Source organism: Apaloderma vittatum, unplaced genomic scaffold (assembly GCF_000703405.1).
Source record: "Apaloderma vittatum isolate BGI_N311 unplaced genomic scaffold, ASM70340v1 scaffold34538, whole genome shotgun sequence".
Taxonomy (NCBI): Eukaryota; Metazoa; Chordata; class Aves; order Trogoniformes; family Trogonidae; genus Apaloderma; species Apaloderma vittatum.
Window position 1 is genome coordinate 1 of NW_009729807.1, and position 22,472 is coordinate 22,472.

The 22,472-nt window shown below is 39.3% G+C and overlaps 1 protein-coding gene across 1 annotated transcript in view; it reads right to left on the reverse strand.

Annotated features, from left to right (window-relative positions):
- Window positions 1–265: 265 nt before the first annotated feature.
- OGDHL (oxoglutarate dehydrogenase-like) overlaps window positions 266–22,472 on the reverse strand; it is a gene marked incomplete at its 3' end in the record, with an annotated part of 44,683 nt that continues 22,476 nt past the window's right edge. Inside the window, exons 14-21 of the mRNA XM_009874561.1 lie at window positions 20,579–20,729; window positions 17,368–17,495; window positions 8,073–8,251; window positions 4,833–4,904; window positions 3,496–3,621; window positions 2,823–2,895; window positions 1,051–1,214; window positions 266–420 (exon numbers count right to left, since the gene is read on the reverse strand). Coding sequence (XP_009872863.1) covers window positions 266–420; window positions 1,051–1,214; window positions 2,823–2,895; window positions 3,496–3,621; window positions 4,833–4,904; window positions 8,073–8,251; window positions 17,368–17,495; window positions 20,579–20,729 — 1,048 coding nt within the window. The remainder of the gene's footprint in view (window positions 421–1,050; window positions 1,215–2,822; window positions 2,896–3,495; window positions 3,622–4,832; window positions 4,905–8,072; window positions 8,252–17,367; window positions 17,496–20,578; window positions 20,730–22,472) is intronic.

Genomic DNA, 22,472 nt, shown 5'->3' on the forward strand with positions numbered 1-22,472 from the left:
CACTTTCTTTTAGAAATAGGAGCAAGATATGCATGATTTATCTGAGAAATAGTAATCTAAACTTTTCCCTTCTTCACCTAAGAACCCAAACTCAGAAGCTTTCACCCGTGAAGAACCTGACTTTCCAATGAATAACATCCTCAAATCAAAACCAAATTTAAAAGCAAAAAAAGAAATGTATAGAAAGCCCAAACCCACAACCCAACTACATTTAAAAGCAAACAAATCAGCCCAAGAGATAGAGCAATTGTTCAAAATCTCATACCATATAGGTCGAGTGTGGTTCACAATAGTGCGGAAACGAGGTTTGACATAATCGTAGTATCCACTGTTTTTGTGTTCCTCCTGACACCAAACTAGATCAGCACCTGGATACTTCTGAAGTTCTTCTTTCAGCAAGTCAAAGGGGAATGGTGAGATCTGGAAAGAGAAGGCAATAACTAGCAAAGCTTTCTCTTACCTGGTATTAGCTCATGGTAGAAAAGCCTGTCCCCTGTCAGGTATTTAAACCAACCACTGTAATTAACCATTTAGCACGTAATATAATTGCTATATGTTCTTTAAAGTGAGTCATATTTCTTCAATTGATTTCATGCTGTCAGAAGTGAATACACATATATTGATAGTTGCACTAGTATGAACAGAAGTAGATCATAGTCCAGATCTCCTGCATTCCTCCAGTTTTTCTAGTGAAGAAGCTACGACAAGCCTTTAATTAGTGACTGACAGTATAGCTGCAAAGTGTACTATTCACAACATTTAAACCTAGCAGACTGGATATACAAATTTAAGGTGCCATCATATTGTAACCTTCACTTTGTTACATTGTTCTGGAAAACTCATCAAGCTTTCTGGATCTCATCATCCAGTATACTATTGATGTGTTCCTTCTTCACAAAGCCATGAAGAATCAGGTATCCTGTAAGAAGCAAAGTGCTATAAAAACGCTATCACTAGCCTTTCTGGCAAGTGGTATCTATTTACAAGCAAAGGAACCCCTTGCTGAAACTCTCCACTAAGACCTTATCTTCTGAGGATCAGGGAGCTCACTTGTTCAAGTCTGGTTATGGCTACATGTTTCTCCAGGTCTTGATTCTTTCTCTCTTTCACAAGGTCATAGTATACTTTCCCTGTGCAGAAAATCACACGCTTGACCTCATGTGGTGCATGAGCTGCCAGCCCATTCTCGGGAATCACGCGTTGGAAAGTGGTACCTAGTGAGAGGAAAAATTAGAAAATTGCTCTCAGTGGAACTGCCATGGTGATAGGGCAGCCCAAGTAACACTCCTTTACTGAGCAAGCAGCAGGCTGCCACAGTCACAGCATTCTGCTACCTCTCTATTTCTGCTCTTCAGACCAGTAATTCTGCTAAAGAGACTTGCAACAGTTTAGTTTCAAGAAGGTAAAAGACTGTCAATAATCCTCTCTTTCACACTTAACAAACATTTAACAGTGGATTCTTTTTTAGCTTTGTGTTGTGCATCACATTTTTAACTTTAAATTGACTGGAAAGCTCACCTTTGGTTCAATTTTTTGTCAGAGAATTACCTGAAATAGTTTTTTCTTGCCAAGAGGATCGCAACCATGTAACACTAACACAGGTTTAGAAAATTTTAGAACATTTTCATATAAAAGCATAGCATATATTCATAATGTAACTAAATCTGGCAACTGTAGAAATATTTACTCAATTATAAATTACTGCCACATATTTATGTGATTTAAGCCTCTATTTTAGAGCTAAAACAGCATTAGCCAAAGGAAGAATTAGCATAGCACTGAGCTACATGTATAAGTGATGAAATACAATTTCAGATACACATCCTCACTGCTAGATATCTTTTCCCCTGTGATATCATTTCCCAAGATAACAATTTGCTTGCAATACATTAAACTGGAAGAGGGACTTGATGGCCTAAAAGACTTTTTTCTTTGCTCTCTTATATGATTGATTAGAAGTATTCCCACATTAACCAACAAGGTAGCAGACAGCAGCAGTGTGACCTCCCAATCTGAATCAGCACACCCACTTACCAGGAGAATAAGCTCCTGTTTGAACCATTTATCTTGGGGGAGAAAAAGCAGCAGCGTAAACATATGAAAAAAGGAACTGATTTATGTCAGAACTATCCTGTCTCACTGAACAGCAGAATTCATCATTAAAAAAGACTGAATCTGTGCTTCATTGTGTCAGCCAGAGTCAGTCTTCCTCTCCTTAGCTTTCCGTTACAAACAGAGCAAAAGAGTTAGCTGAGAGTTAGCAATACTTTACTACTTGCTGTCTCTTTCAGCAGGAACATGAAAGTATATTAAAATTCAGTATTAATAAGAAGTTCAGCCACTATTGAGGGCTAGCCTGAAGTAGAGAGGACGTTCAAGACAAAGTGACAACACACAACTCATGCTACAGAGCTTTTAAACTGGAAACCCCAGAACTAAGTATTGTAAGAAGCAATGGGCCCTTCATTCTTCCAAAGGGGCACAGAGCGATTACAACCTGTGCAGCACATGTAGGGGTGAGAGGACAGTACATAAAACTGTTCAATGTTCATATGAGGAGAAAAAGAGTGGAGGAACATCCCTGCAAATTCTGCACTGCTAAGATTAATGGTTGGTTACCAGATAAGCCTGTTAAAATTAAGGATCCATACTTGAAAGCAGATTTTTCAGCAAAAGTCCATGCTAGATCTCACTACAACAGCTCCCCAGAAATTATGCCAAAGGAAAAGGCAAACCCTTCAGGGCAGATTGGCCTCTTCACAGTCTGACACACATCTTGGTGCAGATAATTATTTGTCTATAACCATTTGTCTATGACCTACCAGACACCATTTCATCAAAACTGGATTTAGCTTCTGGATGCCTCAGCAGTGACTTGGGAGTCAAAACAATCAGCTGTAAGATAGAAATTTTTCCAACATTCAAGAGCTGCTTTATCTACATGGTTACAAGTAACATGTGTAACACTGTTCACATAAACCCCAGAAACTGAATACGCTATAGATTAAATTAATGTGAATAGCAAACACAGTAATGTTTTTTTCCTGTTTTGAATAATTATGCAAAAGATTTGCGTAGACTACTCCCTTTAAGGGTTCTCAAAAACTATTTTTAAATGCTTCTTTTTGAGAACAAAATCAAATCAAAGGCTATGAACCAGTAAGACATCCTATGGTTTTATCTTAGGTTTTTGAAGTGCCAGCAATTAGATATGTAGACTACAGTTATGCAACCTGTTAGCTGCACAGTGTCTTGACAAGCTCATCTGAAGGTCTGCACAGACAGAAGGAAATAAAGATGAAAATCAAGTTTAGAATCGCAGTAAGTCATAAGGGAGTTTCATTCCATCAAATCAGTGACTTCAACCTGTGCTTAGTTACGGTTTTTCACCAACAATTCTTGTTCTTTTCAGCAGTGTGTCATAAGCAAATAAAGACCCCTCTTTATGCAAGCGTTAATATACCTAGAATAATCAATCCCATTACAGTAACTTACTGGCTTTCTGAATGGCAGCAAGATCTGTCTTCTGAGGACGTGAAAATAATTGGCTGGAGTCGAACAATTCACCACGATCCAGTTGCATTCATACAGCTGCGAAACTTCAAACTGCTCACTGAACTCCTGAGAGAGGCATTAAGGACATTAGAAAAATGTCTAAAAGATCAGAAAAAAAAAAAAAGACTTGCGTGCCATCCTGTCTCTGACTTTCAGCAACTCCCTTCCTCAAAAAATTTAATTAGCAGATCTCTGCTGAGATTATATTATTAGCCAGGGAGGATGCCTAGAAAGCATTTTTTTCTGTTTCTATTTCTTCCTTAAAATGTATGCAAATAAATGCAAAAAGTTTCCACTAATTTCAGCAAGCTGGGAAGAATCTTGAAATTATAATTCTTTTTTAGGCATATAGCTAACTCTCTCCCATTTCTGGTAGGTGTCCTAACCGCTTAAATTATTTTAATACATTAATTTCATATGGTTTATATTTATGTATTTTACAAATACAGGTTTGGGATTTTTTTAAAATTCTTAAATATATATATATATATTACTTAAGCAGACACATAGGTATAGGTACAATAATCTCATTGCACATCAGAACAGCATCTTACATGATTTCCTGGTCATGGTTTGAGCTCCTACCTATAACTTGCTTATTATATACAACTGATGGTGCTTAAATGTAGTCAATCAAACAGGTCTTTATTCTGCCAGTACACTGACAAAAATCACTTTTAGATGAGGAAGAACATGGCTTTGGAACTATCATTGCCTCAGTGCTCACTTTTTTTTTTTTAGTTGGTGGGCTTTTCAATAAATAATGTATAGCAGTATTTCTTAGGAAATCTGCAGCGGTGAAGTGGATGCCTAGTATCCTGGAGAGCTACGTACTTCATCTGCAGAAAAAAAATGATCAATGTATGAAGGTCTTAGCTGAATGAAATTTAGAAGTTGCTTATTTTCATGCTCCCAGCAGTACAATTTAGCTCCACTGCAAAAAGCCAGGAATAGTCTCACTTGGCCTCCTGTAGAAATTAGCTAGAGACACCTATTTGCAGTAAGCACAGCAATATAAACAAGCAGAATGACTGGCCCTGAGGAACAGCCATAAAAAGATCATGCTGCCAGAGATTAATTGTATATGACCTCAGCTTTGCAATGAAGCAGCACGTACTGCATGCTTGCATTACTTTTACTGGGATCAAGCTAATGTTATACCAAGTCTGAAGCTAAATCTTAACCCACTATGCCTAGCTCCAAGAATGTTTCTTGGAAAAAAAAAAGAAAAATAAATAATAATAAAAAAGAACACGGCCTTTAACAAATCTACTTACTGGATAAGCATCAGAATCATCATTGCTCATTTGCAGAAACCTCTCAGGCCTGGCTGATGAATGCTCTGGACCCTGGTAAAGGTATAATTTAAAACATAAAAAGCCAAATCAGCAGTTAGGCAACAGTTTAGGTCACTCACTGCATGAGCACCTCCTGTCACCCTGGCACCTCTGCAGCAGGCTGCACAGCTGCCTCCCCAGCAAAAGGCACCAACAGCAGCAGTGGTGAGAAGAGAGGACATTCCGCAGAACTGGAATCCTTTGTCTTCCATAAACTGTTTTTATAGAAGAAGACTAGGTTTCACATGGATTTCCAATGTTTTCAGCAGTGCAAGTAATTTCTAGCCTCAGCAGAGATGCACAACAAAGAGAGTGAAAGGGCAGTAGGTCCACGTGGGCACAAGGATGACCTTGCTAATGCAGGGCAACAGGGAGCAGGAGAAATGTCAGGAAGAGAAAACACTGTGTGCCTGCCTCAGGGTACTGCCGTGACTCACACCTCTCTGGGCCAAACCACACTTGCATGCTGAACAGGAGCAAACACCAAGTTAACCATCGACTATCTTTGCTATATTAGCAACAAAAGCAGACTCTGGATCTCCCTTTTAATGCTGTTCAAACAGGACAAAATAACCTAGATGAATGCTTCAGCTAAAATGGATCAAAATATGTGTACATGTCAACTAGCCTATGACTTCTGCCTCCTCGGGAGGTATTTTACATTCTGTCAAAGCACTGAATGCTCACATCTGATGTCTCACTAGCAGTATTCACAGTAATTTCTTTTACTGCACAAACACCGATAGATCCATTTTACACTAGCAAAATATATGTGCTGGTCGCAGACAGTGTCAGGAATAAGGAGTGTAACAGAATCCGGTATCTTTCCTCTCCTGTCCTTGTTTATAAAGGATGAGAGAAAGCTGGACAGAGTATGAAAATGCAGTGTGCTTTTTTATTTATTGCTAATGCTGCCAGCTTTGGCTTGTTCAAGTGGCAGTTACTGTTAGGAAGGACTTTCATTTTGGAGACCATTTTGAAGAATTTTAACCTGAAAACATAAACTATTACACCTCTCAAATCTTTTCATGGATCCTAATCTAACATAAAGAGCTTTTTTTATATGGCCATCTCTCATTATAGCTTCTCCCATTGAATCTTTAACATATGATGTCCAAAATAACTCATTACATTGACAGCTTGCAGTCCACCTTGACTCAACACATCATCCTCCCTGGTTCCAAGTGCAAGCTTCACTTTACTCCATGGGCTAAGGGAATTCAAAGGAAAACACACTCCACTGGCAACAAAGGAGTAACACAGCCAAGAACCGTGCCTTGCCCAACTACTCTTTTGAAGTCTGTCTCCACTTCTGACGTGCCAAATAACCTGGTCATAGATGGGGAAGGGCTTGAGAACAAGCAGCAAAGGCAGCTATGTAGAACTATAGTGCACAGCAGCAGTCCAGCATTGCAAAACCTTTGCTGTACACATCCATCTGCTGTAAACCAAATCCTGTGCGAAGTACAACCTATACATGCACAAACACCGTGCTTCACAAGCACATGGAATTCAGAACGCTGGAAACAGATGTTCCTAGCAAATGATGATAGAAGAGACACACGTGGCTTCCCTAACGTACACCCACGCGCTGCCCCAGCAACAACCTCAACCCAGAGCCTCGACGCTCACATCCATCTCTGGTGTCTCTGCTGATGCTACCAGCAGATTACCAGCAACTGCTGCGTGGGATGGGGCAGGGTTTATTTCTACTGTGACCACCTACCCAGCCAGACTTCTACTGAACCCATTAGCTACTTTCAGATGAGTCCCCAAGGAGCCACTAGGCAGCAGAGTCTTTCAATCACAGCCAACTTGCCTGTGAGTGCATGACCTAGAGGTGACGGGATCCATATCCCATTACGAATCCTACCCCAAATCATTCCATCCCCAGCACTGTAGTTATAGAGAGAATAACATTCCCGTAATGGAAAGCTCCTCTGGGAAGCTAATGGATTTCAACAGCCTGGTAGAATTCTTAAATATTCCAAAAAAACCTGACACAAGTAGCAAAATAAGCACATTTCAGGAGATCTGGGCAAGTCTTAGCTTGCCAAGTGGCTAAGAGAAAAAAAAAGATTAAATGTATTGTAAGTAGCAGAGAACCAGCTCCCTTCAGCCGAGTGCTTCCCTGCAGAGTATTACACCTCCTGCTGAGGGAACATTCAGGCTGTCCCTCAGGATTCTTTAAAAAAAATTTAATTTATCAAAACTCTTGTGAACGGCATCAGATCCTTTATTCTTTAGACACAAATGGGTATAGAAAGCCACTCGCAAGATATGAATGCACCCCAATATATCAGGACAGGATTATAATTGAATGGAAATAAAATAAACTGTTTGTGAGAATGGAAATGATGCAGTTTATAGCGAAAGGCTCTAGAGCATTAATAGAGATGTGATTGCCACTGTGGCACATACAATGCTTTTCTCAACAGAAAACTAGAAACATACATACATCAATTCATGAATGTTAATGCAGCTGAAAAGGAGCAAATTAACCTAGCCTGACATGAAGTTCATGTAACCTTTAAAAATAATTTAAAAGATTTCCAGACTGTACTGCTGATATGAACTTCATCTAACATTATATACAGAGTGTGCTCATGCCCTTTCCCTCTAAGACGTTGTCTAGTCCCTCTTACTCGCCAAAGAGAAGAGAGTCAGCAACTAGTGGAAACATTTTCCTTTTCAGAAAGAAGGCAATCTCTCACTGTATCAAAGTTACCCAACATCAAAGATTTCTGAAGAAGTTTTAAAGTTGTATCATTTCACTGAGAGAGAATTTAGTGAAGTGTTTACACAGACACAATTCACGCAAAATAAAATCAAGCAAGTACCGCTAGACACTAATGATTTTTTTTTTCTAGGGAAAGAAAAAAAAAAGAGACAAAAAAAGAGAAAAAAAGAAAAAAATGGGGTAAGAGTGGTACATGCCACTAGAAAGGACATAAAGCTAGGAGCTCTGACATATCTCTCAGGTGATTTAGGTTCTCACCAATCAATCAATTTACATTCTTTCCTGTGGCACTGAAGCCGACCAACACGCTAAAGAGTGTCTTCCTCCTCCCCGTTTCCTATCATCATCGGATCCCCAAGACACCTTTGGCTTCTACAGCCGCAGAGGAAGGCACGGTAGCCAGCACTACCCTCCCACACGTGCCAGCCCATGGCCCTCACCATTCCCTCCATCCCGTGTGGCAAGAGCAGGACGATGCCATTGTGACGAACCCACTTGGCCTGGCCGCAGCTGATGAACTGGTCGATGATACACTGTGCTGTGTTGTGGAAGTCACCAAACTGAGCCTCCCAGCACACCAGGGCATTGGGACTCGCCATAGCGAAGCCAAGTTCAAAGCCTGAGAAGCAAACAAGTAGGAGAGTTAGAAAAGAAACGAGCTTACTGCGAATTATGTTTATTTCTCATTAAAAAACCCCCAACAAAACAGAATGAGAGCATGAACTGGGTTGCTGTGGACCTACTATAAACCATGCTGGTTTTCGGTAGTATTGTTTCCATTGCAAAGATTAGCAAATAACATTTTTCCAATCCTGACTCAAATCATTCAAACTTTTCCTCAAACATTTAAATATCAGGAGTTTTTATATTAACAACTAAAACCCCTCCCTCAGCTCAGACTTCCATGTGGCTTTTTCCCAAGAGCTCACTGAGGTAGGTCCCATCTTTTCCTGTAAAAATCCACTTACAGCCCCTTACTAGTTTAAGAAGCTACTTGCATTACTTGCACAGCTGTGCACAGCGTTGTCTCTTTTTTCCCCCACTCATATGCAGGTGCTAAACAAAATTATTTGGGATATCAATCCTCAGCGAACAGGCAGTATCATAGTCTTTGTTATTTTAAAAGAAAGATTTGAATAGGCGTATGGGAGACACAGTTTATCTCCCTGGCCCCCAACCTCCCCCAACCTCCAGGCATAAGAGTACTGTATATTGAATTTAGACAGAAATGCACCTAAGATTGGCATTTGGGGTGCAGAGACAAAATCCTTCATATCTGAGAGGACAGCACACCTACCTAGAGATACTATACATTAATTTGGGTATCTCTTTCTTTTTTAACTTGCATACATTCTCAGGAGTACAGGACAAAAACACAGAAATCTGTAAATCCTCATATTGTGGATAATATTTCCCTATCCCCAAAGGTGACTATGAGCCCAAACACAATTATAAGTCAGGTACTTAATATGCTCCTAAATATTGTATATCACTAACATCCAATATCGCTTTGTGACCATCAACATTTAGTAAACTGCAGTAAACTGTTGTGAACCCATGAAAAAACCCAAAGTCACTGGAACAACAGTTTCTGACTCTCATCAAACCCACTGTGTAACTCTTCTAATGAGAAAAGTTCCATCAACTAAAAAACTCTCAGGTTTCCTGGAAGAGGAACCTTACCATCTTGACATCCTCCACACACAGAAGGCTACTGCTACAGGGTCACCAGCAACTGACATCTCTCATAGACATCTCATAGATTAATCGTTTGTGATTTATACCCTTGTGACTGGATGCAGGAGTCCCTCTAGAATTCCCTTTGCAGAATTCAGTGGATAAGAACTATAATACCAAAAAATGTACAAGCAATGATAGGAAAATACCTAAAATACCTTTAAGATGCCTGGCATTCCAGGCATACAAAAAATAAATTAATATATTATGAGACAGAAAAGAACAACATGTGGCACATACAGCATATGAGTTACTTTAATGTTATCAGAGCCATCGCACTGTCTGCTCTTTTCTATGGGTCTGAATCATGGGTCATCTACCGCCACCACCTGCGACTCCTCGAACGCTCCCATCAGCGCTGCCTCCGTACAATCCTAAACACCCACTGGACTGACTACGTGACTGATGTTACTGTCCTTGAAAGGGCAGGGGTCACCAGTGTTGAGGCCGTGCTGCTGAGGACGCAGCTGCGCTGGGCAGGGCACGTCTCCAGGATGGAGGATCACCGCCTCCCTAGGCTTGTGCTCTGTGGTGAACTCGCCACCAGCTGCCGCAACAGAAGAGCCCCAAAGAGCTCTTCTGAAACAAGGACTCTCTGAAACAATACCTCAGTTTTGGCCATATTGACTACCATCAGTGGTCAACTCTGGCCTCCAACTGGGAGATGTGGAGACACACCATCCATAACGCTGTTGCCTCCTTTGAGAACGCACATAGAATTACTCTTGAGGAGAAAAGACAAAGCAGAAAGAACCGTGCCTCCCCAATACCGCCTAAGGAGATTTTAGTCCGCTAAAGTCCGCTGTGCCTTTTGCAACCGGACTTGCCTATCCCGCATCGGCCTTTTTAGCCATCAGCGCGCTTGTAGCAAGTGTGGGTAGAGCCCTTCCCACATCTTCGTTCGCAAAGCCCAGCCATGATGATGATCCCTGCAAGGTAATTGACTTAGCTATGGGAGAAGATTTCAGGATTAAGTCAAACCTATTCAAACCTTCTTTGTCCTTTTCCACTTTTGTTCAACTATTACTTTATAATCATAGAATCATAGAATCATAGAATGGCCTAGGCTGGAAGGGACCTTAGAGATCATCTAGTCCAACCTCCCTGTCATGGGCAGGGACGCCACCTCCCGACTAGACCAGGCAACACATGGGGACCGAGAAGGAATCGAACCCACAACCTCCGTGTTGTCATTTTTGTCAGCACCGCTGCTCAAATGTTCACTATCAGAGAGATACTCAGAGCTCTAAGATAAGATAGAGGTCTTCCTGTGCTGGATGCCACAAACATACACAAGTAGGACCTTCCCTGAAAGGCTGACTGTCAAACTGGTGAAAAAATTAAAATAAAAATGAGAGTGAAAGACAACATTTTCACCTTATAAAATTGAGAATTAATGAACATGCAGTTACAGGAAGTTTAAACTAACTTGTCCAGTTCCACAAGGAAAACTCTCAACAAAACCAGTGAGCACAGGTATGTATCAAATAAGTCTCCCTGTAACATCAGCTTCCAGCACTTGATGTGAAGTTTTAACATGAGTCATCCATGAATGAAACTAAACCAGCTTCAGCTTAACTCAATGATTACAGCTAAACTGGGACTATAGGAATTTCTTTCTTCTGCTCTGGGAACAGGCTCTTCATCCAACGTCATTATACAAACCTTCCTGGAAGGTTAGCAGGACAACTGCAGGCCAAATTAACTGCATGAGAGAAAATGCAATGAGAGCTTCAAGTGAAATTGTTTCTTCACAGAAGAAACAATTTTTCATACCATTTTTGTAGTGGGTCTTAATAGTTGACTCCTTGGTAATTCCAATGCAGCTTTTTGTTTACCATTTCCATGGCAAGAAATGTTTGAGTCACTTGGCTTCCGGACTGCTGAACTCTGAACAATCCACGCGTGACTCCAGCAGATGCTCATGCTCACACCAAAAGGCAACCGCTAAGTTAGAGGCCAAAAGGAGACCGGTACGTCAGACAGACGGCCTTTCATCTGTGAGTCACCATGACAGCGTGTTACCGAAGGACATGGCTTTTGCTGACCACTCCTTTGGCTTGATGGCCTGAACGCCCTTTCTTTCTGAGTATCTTTTAAATTTATGTCCTCCTTACTTGTGTGATTCTATTGTTTTTAACACAGTACAAACAGTGGAAAGATTTACACAACTCCTTTAGTGCATGTTCCCAAAGGTATCTGAAAAACAGATTTCCCTAGATAGGCTTGAATCCCATCCTAATTTTACACAAGCATTAAGAGACCATTTCTACTGATTGGGTGACATGGTTGAGAAAATATGCAATATGTTCAAGACTTATTTGTGCATTTGTTGCTCTCTGTAAGGATGGGGTAATCCAGCTTTTAGAGAACAAGCAGAGGTCTTGACCGCTTGGAGTTACCAATAATCTCACAGTGCTTTTAAAAGAGTAAACATATTTACTTGGTAAGAGCACGCACATAATTCTGTTTCAGATATCAAAATCAACCCTAAAATTCACATGGAAGAACGTAAGTTCTCATTTCCTATCTTGCCTACTTTTTGCTAATAATCCCCACGGGATGACAATGTCCCACGTGAAGCTGCCTTTAAAGGTGTGATCCTAACACATATGCCTTTCTGCACGTTTTCTGACATCCATAAAAATATCTGGGAAAATATATTAAAATGTAATCTATACATTCTGATTAATATTTTGAAATTAATTCTGCCAAGAGTACTATTTCATGGAACATGTGTCTGTGGTATATTTATCTTTGGTATATCAGAACTCATTTTCCACCAGCCAAAACACCATTAGAGTTCCTAATATTAAAGCTATTCCACCAGCAAATACAGCAACTGCTAGGCAGTCTGTCAAAAATCACTATTCTTACCTGCACATGGAGAATATAATTTAGAGAGCAAGAACTGAACTGCTAAATTAAAAAAAAAAAAAAGAAAAAATGTTGGCAAGACATCTAGTCAGATGCAAGGTAAACAACCCAAAAGAGGGTGAGGTGCTTCTCCTCAAAGGGATTTGTTGGGGCACCAGAGGAGTCAAGGTCAGGGTAGGTGACCTGAGCGAGAAAGACTCCACAGCTCTAGAGATGGGACATGAACTGCAAGGGAGTAGGTGCCTCCCCAGGCCCCTCACGACAGCTCAACCTCAGAGCAGAGTAAAGGGTGAAAAAAAACTGCAGTAGAGACATAGAAAACTTCTATTGTTTGTATCTGCAGAGACAAGAACTGAACATTTCCGGAGAATGCCAACTTTGGGAGTTTGAGGGATTAACTTTTCAACACCTAGAAACACAGAGAACAGGTTTAAGCTGTGAGAAAATCCAGTGCCAAGAGAATCAGAATGCAAGATGTAGCTTTCAAAGAACAACAGGTAAAGAATTTGCACACTCAAAAGGTGGCAGAGAGCCACCAGCCAGGTCCCGAATGCCAGGCAGCCAGTCAGGGCTCAGAGTACACAAGGGCACAGGGGACAAGGGCCCATCACAGCAGTTGGGTAAACCTCCGAACTGAGGGGAGAGAAGAAAGAAAAAAAATAGAGCACTTGACTGAGGTTGCAAAACTAAAGTTTTAATTGCTGAAGTTCATTAAAGTCCCTAGATGACAAGCATAGCAGAAGCGCTTGTTTCTATTAGCCCGCTTCCTGCTGTGCTCCCTTACTGTTCTTTCATCACTGTGGCAGAGGAAGAGGTTTTGTAAGGCAAAGTGGCAGCTTACACAGCATATTACGCTGTGCTTTCCCCCCCAGCACATTTCATGATTGTCCTAAGAAGTGTAGTTTTTCAATTAACATAAGTAAGGCTATAGCTTAATTCAATATGATTTCAAAGTGACTTAAGGCATGAATGTTAATTAATGGTTACAGGCGGCTTATGAGTGCAGGGATTTAATGTCAGAATGAGAAAAGCTACCAAGACAGATTTGTGCTATGTTTAACAGAAAAACTAAGCATAGGAACTAATGGAGGGACGTGCATTCTTTCACAAACCGAAACAGCGCAGAAGAAACTGAAGTTAATACCCATCTGCTGGCTGACTATTAAACAGAAAGACTGATGCCTTCTTTGAGCTCTGCAGAGATGCCATTGAGAACTTGGTCCTTGATTACTTGCCTGTCCTATTTCCTGACAATTTCTGACAGGTAATTGTATTTTCTACTCCTAACCTTAAAAATGTTGTTCTGAATGAGTAGTACTACTACATATTTCATCCTAGGAGTGTTTTGCAAAAAGGAGTTTACATCCATACCTGTCCACTACCCTAACCCCTAACCTTCCACCTTGAAAAAGCTGTACTCCAGCTCTCATCGTTCAGCAGTTTGCTGAACTACACACTGGTCTATCTTGCCTGGATGTTCCCTGGATGTTTGCAGTACAGGCTCCTACAAGCCCAAGACCTCTCAAAGCCAACAGTGAACCTCAGAGAGAATCACACCTCCTGGACAGAGAATCAACACTACAAAAGTAATTTATTTTGAGGGCAGTAAGGAAAGACAGGGAGACAGCGGATCTTTTAAAGCATTTTAAAAAAACAGAACTAAAAAACCCCCACCACGCTGAAGGGGCAGCACAGAGTGCCTGTAAGTTACTTTTGCTTTTCTCCTCATCTCAATCAACAAATAAGCTCAAACTTTTTTTTGCTTAAATGGCTTCACACAGCCATAACTTATACTCTCAGACATTCAGTAAAATGGAAAACTTATAGCTGGACAAGTGGATGCACAACTAAATTGTAATAATCTGGATACAGCTAAAAATAGTAGACATAAGGCGTCAGACAAAATTATCAGAGGTTGTTAAACACTCTGGTTTAATGCCTCAGTACACACACTCTGCAGCTTCCTGTATACAAAACATAAGCAATTGTTTGAACTACAAGTTAACAAACACTACCTTTGTTTTGTTTCTAAGTAAATCAATCTCGTCAGAGTATCCTTTTAATGGAGCAGCTATATCCCAGGTGTTCCTAAACAGCTCAACAATAACTTGGTGCAAAGCTCACAGCTCGGAACAGATGCCAGCTCTTGGTTTATGTACCTGCCAAGGAAATAACCCGTAGTTATATCATTCTGGGCTGTTCATTTTTATTTAGCTCTAATTCACAGAAACTAAGGGAAATCTCAAAATGCTGCATGTTAAGGCAGCATTTTTCTTCCTTTTTTCTCCCCCCTTTATATCACCTCAGAACCCTCCCACCCATCGCCAAATACTTTGAGGCACTAATCCCAAATCATTCCTTGCAGCAGGCTTATGGAGTAGAAGCAGCAGTTAGAGAAAATACTTCTGAATAATCAACTCCTTGAACTGCAGGCATTCACTTAGTCTTCCATGTAGTAAAAAAAGAGATCCGGTGATGTCACCAGGCAATCAGGTGAACAATTCTAACCTCTTCTTTGACTGAGATGCTTAACTAGAAGATACATGTTCACACACTGCTGCTTAGCCCAACACCAGCTCTCTATGGATACAATACACAAGAGTAAACATGTTGGAAAAGGTTGATATGTAAAAGCTAGCAAGGGAGAGGAAACTTAATTATAAAATAACCTCATAGAAACATGGCATTTTTAGTAAAACAAAGTAAAACATCACTTATCAACTATTTTATCAATTTAACCTCATTTACTGTTAGAAAATATTTCAGACATGAGGGATTTAAAGTTCTTAGAAATTAAAAATATCAATATTATTAGTTTTGAAGAACCTGTCATCTTATCTGCTAAAGTAGAAATGCACAGAAATAGTACTCTTGCTCTCAGTGTATGGACAAACTTGTATATTTGCCCTATTGCTTGTATGCCAAAGTTACTAAATCAACTTTCACACTTCTGTTGCCGCGGAAGGTGGAAGAGCAATAGCGAGCAGGGCGATATCAAGAAAGAAAGAGAGAGAACTCACTTAGTTAATTTGTTAAAGAAGAGAATTGTGAAAATAACAACTGCCCTTTGCACCATCTCAACACTAGGTTTCCTAGACCTATTGAGTTGCAATTTTTGGAACAGAATCAGATTTTAACCACATCCAGACATTTGTCACTTGCACTATTGAATACATTATTTGAAAGTAATAATAATAAATTTTTAAAAAGACCCAGAAATCTATGACCCATTTACCCACAAAATTTGCAGCAACACTACAGACAGGCTCAAGTTAAGAAATCCCAGATCAAACTGTGACAAACAATAAGAACTTAGAAATAAACAAAGCATAATCTCAATTCCTGCTTTTTATCTGTGCAAATTGTTTTTCTGATGTTTACAGACATCCTCTCTTGCACCCTCCTATTTAGAACTCACATTTATGTGTTACTATATTAGCTTGCAGATACAAACTTCTGTTTACATTGATTCTGCCACAGAGCTAACAAAAATATCTAAAAAATCTCAGCTCTTCAGCCCATGCTCCAACTACACCATACTACTACTTTACATCTTACTACTTTTAATTTTAGTATTATTAGCATTAGGTAATATGTAGCATATGAAAAAATGACTACGTGATCAAATATTTCTGGAATTTTGAAGTAAATAGCTATCAATTACTATCTTTATCTACTACAGTGTTTCATCTTTTTCCTTCACATTAGCTCCAAAATGGATATGAAACAATATTTCATTATTTATCCACACAATCAACAACATTTTTGATAAATTATTAGATATTTGTGTTGTGCTCTACATTCCTCTTGCCACCCTCATCATGTCAGAGTGAGGTCATCCATTTCCTGCGGCTGAAGGTAAAACCTCTGTCCAGTACCAAGAATATAATTCACTATGATTAATGCTATCACTAACAAGAATTTATTTTCTTGAAATAGCGCATTCAGAATAGTACTTCAGATAAGGCAAGGATGGATTTTCACATCTGTATTACAAAGTGTCCCTGATTATTTTTAACAGTTCCTCCCCTTTTGAGAAAGCATTAGGTGCATGTTCCAGCACTGCCAGGATCAACTAGAACATTGTAAAATGTAAAGATGATTGTTTAAGAGATGCCAGCACCTGAGAGGGTTTCATATGTAATTATTTTACAGCTTTTTTCCATATTTTCTTTTCTGCTGAGTTCTGCTTCTTGTATAGCTACGCTTGTATAGTCTCTGAAATTCACCTTCTCTCATTATTATGTAATTTCCTGTTGAAAACTAACAAGACCAATGCAAGTATATTCTGTGGCTTTTCTACCAAAAGCTGCTGAAGTCTCCCAATTCACAGGTTTGAAGTACAAGCAAGTTCCAAGCAGCCTACACACCCATGCATCGTTTCAAGAGAGTAGAACAGTTCTGCACTGCAAACGCATGACACCTGCAAATTCATGTCTAACACCACAGGCAAAACACATTCAAAAACTAAAAAAAAACCACAAAAAAGAACAAACCCCACAAATAAACACACACCCCGTTGAAGCTTTCCCTCCTAAATTTTAATTTATTCTAGAATGTTAAAACTAAAATATACATAAAACCTGAGACTGATCATAGCACCCTGTAAGAAAAAAAATAGGTGCTTGCCTTGAAGTTTATACTACAACGACTTCTTTTAAAAAAAAACCCTTTAAGGTAATTAGACAATAAGGGTCAAATCTGACGATGAATAGGATAAATTCATTGAATCTCTGCATAGAATTACTTTTTTCAGGGAATGGGGGAAAATCAGTTTAGGCATTTGGGCTGGATTTTAAGCCGCTGTTCTGCAGTTCCTGGCTCCCACCTGATACAAAACTGTTACAGATGTGATGACGTATAACTCACACTGCATGTAGTATAATGAATAAAGCACAACGACAAGTTTGTTTAGTATTAAATGCCACTAGCAGCAGGAGATGTTTGTTTTGAGACTTGGCAAACTCAAGTCACAGAGCAAAACTTTACAGCTAGAAGACTTAACCACCTTAAAGAAAAGTCTGAAAAAAGCTCCTTTAATTATCAGTCATCACTTCCTACACTTTGTTTGAGACCTATTAAAGCAGGAGCAGATCTGTCGATAACTGCCCTGAGACATACCTAAGACACCGTATTCGGAAAGGGAGCTGTTGCACACAGTGTAGGGGGCCTGCTGCTCCCAGAGGTGATTCATGGGAACACACGTTCTCTTGTCAACCTCTTGATCGTGAAGCACGTGATGACGATGGCTGCAAAGAGATGTTAGAAGAAAATTTATTAGCCAAGAATAACTTCCGGCTTTAGCAGAGCTATTTTCAAAGATAAACTGCCAAAGCTCCGTTCTGGCAAGCACAAAAGCAACTCGGTTCTCTTTGCTTTACACATCACCCTGGCTTGGCTGAAACTACGAGAAGCAACTGCATGTCTCCAACGCAACTGCTGAGCTATAAGGACTTTCACTGACTAGCAGGCTTGTTCTCACACATTCATGGAAACTCAAAATACCTCAGGAATAGTAGAATTGGACAGAAGAGAGGAAGGGGTGGGGAAATTGTTGCTATAAACCAGATCAATTAAAGTAAACAAAAAAATATAAGAACAAGATTGTTATTAAAAACACTTCACTCTGCCTCCCTGGCAAACTCTATTAATCTTTTCCTTAAAACAATCGTTTGTCTTCTATGCAAAAACATAACCCAATCTAATCTTAGCACCAAGATTCGAAGCAGTTGTGTCCTCTTTCCTGCTTATTTCCACTCACACAAACTATCTACAGTCCTCTAGAACACCATTAATCAGCATTAGAAAGGGGCACACAGGAACACTACCAAAACAGAGATGACTGAAGTAATTACTGTAATCCATTAACTCTCTCAGCAGACTAACTGAGTGCATCACACCAATATGTCCAGCTTTACAACTGCTAACATAAGGACAACTGTTACACTGCTAACAACTGAATACTGCCAACACTGAACTGAAGACTGAATCTTCCTATACTTCCCCTTGCTATAGCAAAGGCTAGCAAGACCTCCAAAATTTATTTACAAGTCAACAATCTAAGGCCAGGAAAAGATAAAAACTTTGAAGAACAGCACACAGAGGGAAGTAGATAGAAAGGGAAAAATACACATGCCAGACAGCTGTGAGGCAACAGTCATTCTTGCCACTGTCATTTTATTTTTGGCATTCAGCCTAAGACAGAAAGCCTAGCTAGGCCATCAGCTTTTGAGCACAAAGTTCTGTTTTCCCAGCAAAAGGTCATTAAAATGAGCTTAGATGGACAGCCAGAAATACAGAGACATAAAAGTCAGACACTGCTGTTTCACAAGTGTCAGGTTTACTGACATCAAACCAGTACAGAATCAACTCTCTCGCCCTTTTTCTCCCTTCTCCAGAGTGTGTCTCCAAGATGAGAAGGGACTCAGTCCTTCTAGCTGCAGCTTTATGTAGCTTGTCTCTTGATAATGCCGAGTACTGAAATAGGAAGAAAGCAAGCCATCACATTGAAAACCGACAGAAAGTAGTTTTCTAGACATCACTTCAAAAGCTCCAAAACAGCGAAAGCACTCCCATCATGCTGTTCTCATTATGGCAACACAGTATCTTCAGTTCTTCCCAAATTCTAGTTGATACTCCCTCTTCAATTAGTCCCAGAGATTTGAGACATTATGTACTTTAAAGATTTTGAGGGTTAAAGAAGGCTCTTCTCAGAACAGGGAGATGATAACATGATATATAATTTCTATGTGTTTGCAATGTGCTTTTTTCAACAAAACTTGCAACTGCAGTATCTCTTAGATGTGCCTGTACCACAAGTTAACTTTTCTAACTATTCCTTTGATGAAATGAGCCTGGATATGTATGATAGGCTAAGTCTCACACATTTCTACAGTGTTCTTTTCTGTTTAAAGAGTGGCTGAATACTCTGACTTTCTCAGGTCTGAGATATTTTTTTAATGTCACCCTTTATTGTCCAAAGGCCCTATCACATTCATAACAAAAATTCATTTTGTAGATGCCACTTACACATCAGGCAAACTCAAAACCCAGTGGTACAGCAGAACCAGGTTACTGTAAATCAAATATTTGCACTACCAGCTTTAGTCTTCTTTGCAAGAATTTATCTGAATGCCTTGTTACTTCTTTTCTAAAAGACTGAAGAATAAAAGCCAGACGACACAGAAATCCTTAGCTAGTCTTTACCAGTCCAAATAGCTTTTTCTTTGAACACATATTTTATTTTTTCCCTATATTGCTGTGAGCATAACAATTATTTTTATCTTAAATTTATCAAGAAAATCCAGACGATAGTTTTGTAAAGTCATCTTCTACCAGTGAGAGAACTGGGAATACAGAGAATCAGTATTGCCAAGACAAGTCTATAGGCATGAGCAAAATATGACTGGAGTGCTCACCTGAAACAGGTTGCTAAGCAATGAAGATGTGTCCAGGAGATGCTCACCACTTTGTAAGATCATGGTATTGAAATCAAGAAGGATTAGAAATCAGGAGCATTGTGAAAAAAAATCTCCTGATTTTCAGTTTTGTTTTCAGGGATTTTGTTAAACTGTCATTAGAAGGAGAGCAAAAAGAAGAAAGCCCAAAAGACTGGATAACAAATGAAGCTCAGCACAGAAGAGAACTGTACCAGAGAAGACAGGCACCGAGATTTATATCTCTTTTCTGCAGTATTCACAATGAAGCACAGTACAGCTGCTAGTTCATTCACTCCCAGCAATGGGCTTCGCATCAAAGGCTTCAATTAAATACATCATTAACATTTTACTCCACAGAGAATCAGGTAAGGCAGCAGAACTGCATATATTTTACCAAGTGATCAGATTCTGAGTTCATTCATGCTCCTTAGTAATTAAATGTTTCGGTACAAAGGATCGTATTTCACTTTTTAAAGCCTTGCCAACTGGGAACATGTTTGTTCCCAGGATAGCTGAGTTCCAAGCAGCCACCGCTGGAATGGTATTTAAAAGACTCTAGAATCTGCAGCAGCAAGTATCCTTCTTTTACTTCTCAGCAATTACATGTATTGCAGCTGAATTTTTAGTTAAAAAGCAGAAAAAATAATTTCTGCTTTTCAGCAATAGAAGGAAGAAAGTATCTAGAGAACATTTGTTCTGCCTTGAATAGAATTCTTTAAAATGCTGTTTACAGAGAATAGATTTGATTATTTTTGACTGCCGGACTCTATAATGTTTAGAATGATACTGTATATCCTCAGCTTCCCCATCCCCATAGAAGACCATATCGTTAAAAAAAGCCGATGTGTTTCCTTAACTATGGGACAGCATTTAACAGCTATCTCAGTACTCACCTAAAAGTACCCCTCTCCACATCCTGTCCACTTAGTCGGACGTGGATGCCTTCTTTCAGGAAAGACCCAAAAGCCATGTACTCTGCTAAGGCCCAGTCAACAACTCTGTTCTTGGTCATTTCCAAGCGGGCTCTCAAAATCCGAGAGAGTCCTATAATGAAATAAAAATCAGAAATCAATGGATCTGCTTCAGGGATCTTTTATATTCGCATTACATTCTCCTTCCTCACTAAATTTAAACACAGATTGTAACAGGGTCTACAAATTATTCTTATAGAACTGAACAGTTAGCATGGCAAAATAACTTTTTTTCCCAGGCAAAGGGTTGCATAATGTTCATACCTTGCTTTAGAAGAAAAAAAATAAGATTGGCTAAGTCAGAAACTACCAAGGACAATTAAAAAGACTCACGCTAATGTATTTCTTCCTAAAGACTTATTTTCACATCCCTAATACCAAGTACTGCTTTATAAGAGACTGAAAATATCAGCTATTGGGTTCAAGACTTTTTCTTCTCTCTCACACTTTATCTTGGCTTATTGGACTTTCTGAAGATGTTACAAAGTGAAACAGGATGAATTAATCAATACTACAAATCTCATATAAATAGGAAACTATAGCAGCTGCCAACAAATTCCAAGTTAGTAACCAATAGCTGTTTTTTTCACAGTGAAGACTTTAAAACTCGTGAGTCAAAACTCGTCACAACACTGTGACTTTTCAAGGGAATAAAACTTCAAAGCTGCACACACATGCTTCCAGCTTTGAGGTCATAAGCCTTGTATATTCAGTGTCACTCAACACTTATTCTTATTTTCACATCTGCACTGATACTTCTGGTAAGCTATCCTATTTGTTATTTTCCCATATTTCCCTTTGTTATTTCCCCCATTTTTACAGAAATTGTCTTGCTTTCTTTCCACACAAAACTGTTATCCCATCAAGAATTGTTGCATTTTAAGTAAAAAAAAAAAAATTCTTAAAAATTTTCTCTTTAGAACATATTAAACATTCGATAAAACTAAATAATCTTCCAATTGCTTGTCAAAACACTGTGAGATATCAAGCTATATTGTTCTAGTGGAAGGATACAATACTTCAGAAGGTGCTCTTTTCCTTCTAATTCTCCCAAAATTTTCTCTCTCATGGCCTTTAAAACTGCATAAAAGAATCTAGCACACCAAAGTTTGCTTTGAAGCATTAATCTACTTATATACTGGCAAGTTTTACTTAGTGTCAATGGTTAATCAAGTTACTACAGAGAGAACATCTTAAGTTTTTTAATTAGAAGTCTAATTAAAAATTTTATTGGCTGACTATAATTCAAATTTATCAGTGTCACAACAAAGTACACAAATGTCTAGAAGAGTTTTAACATCTGATTAATTGTATCTGATAACTATTAACTAATGTATAATATATCGGCATGTGGCGTGTTAATCACTCCTTGAGGTATAACTCTGGAGAAGAAAGATTAGCTAGGGATTTTACACGGGAAAAAAGCTTTTTCTCCTGATACTAACATTCAATACAGGCCAACAAAAGAAAAAAGACCCCTAAAACAAAGTGGTTCTATGTTTCCCTGTGGAATGAACATGTTCTTGCTGCCTGTACTGCTGCCAGAGCTCAAGCTGATCAGCAAGTAAACAAATTAACTCAGAACGCTGACACAGTGTCAGAAAAAAAATGTCTGAGTTTGCCCACACAGAGCCCATTCACTGTACTAAAATTAGCCTCACAGTACTATCAACAATGTTTCCAGGTCTGGCTGTACCCCTGAGTAGAAAGTTATCTAACTACAACAAAAGTGTAGCATTAAGAAATACTAGCAGTGCTTACTGAGACAGGTGCCTTACTTCCCAGAAAGTCTCACAAACGTGCTGCAGAGGCAGCA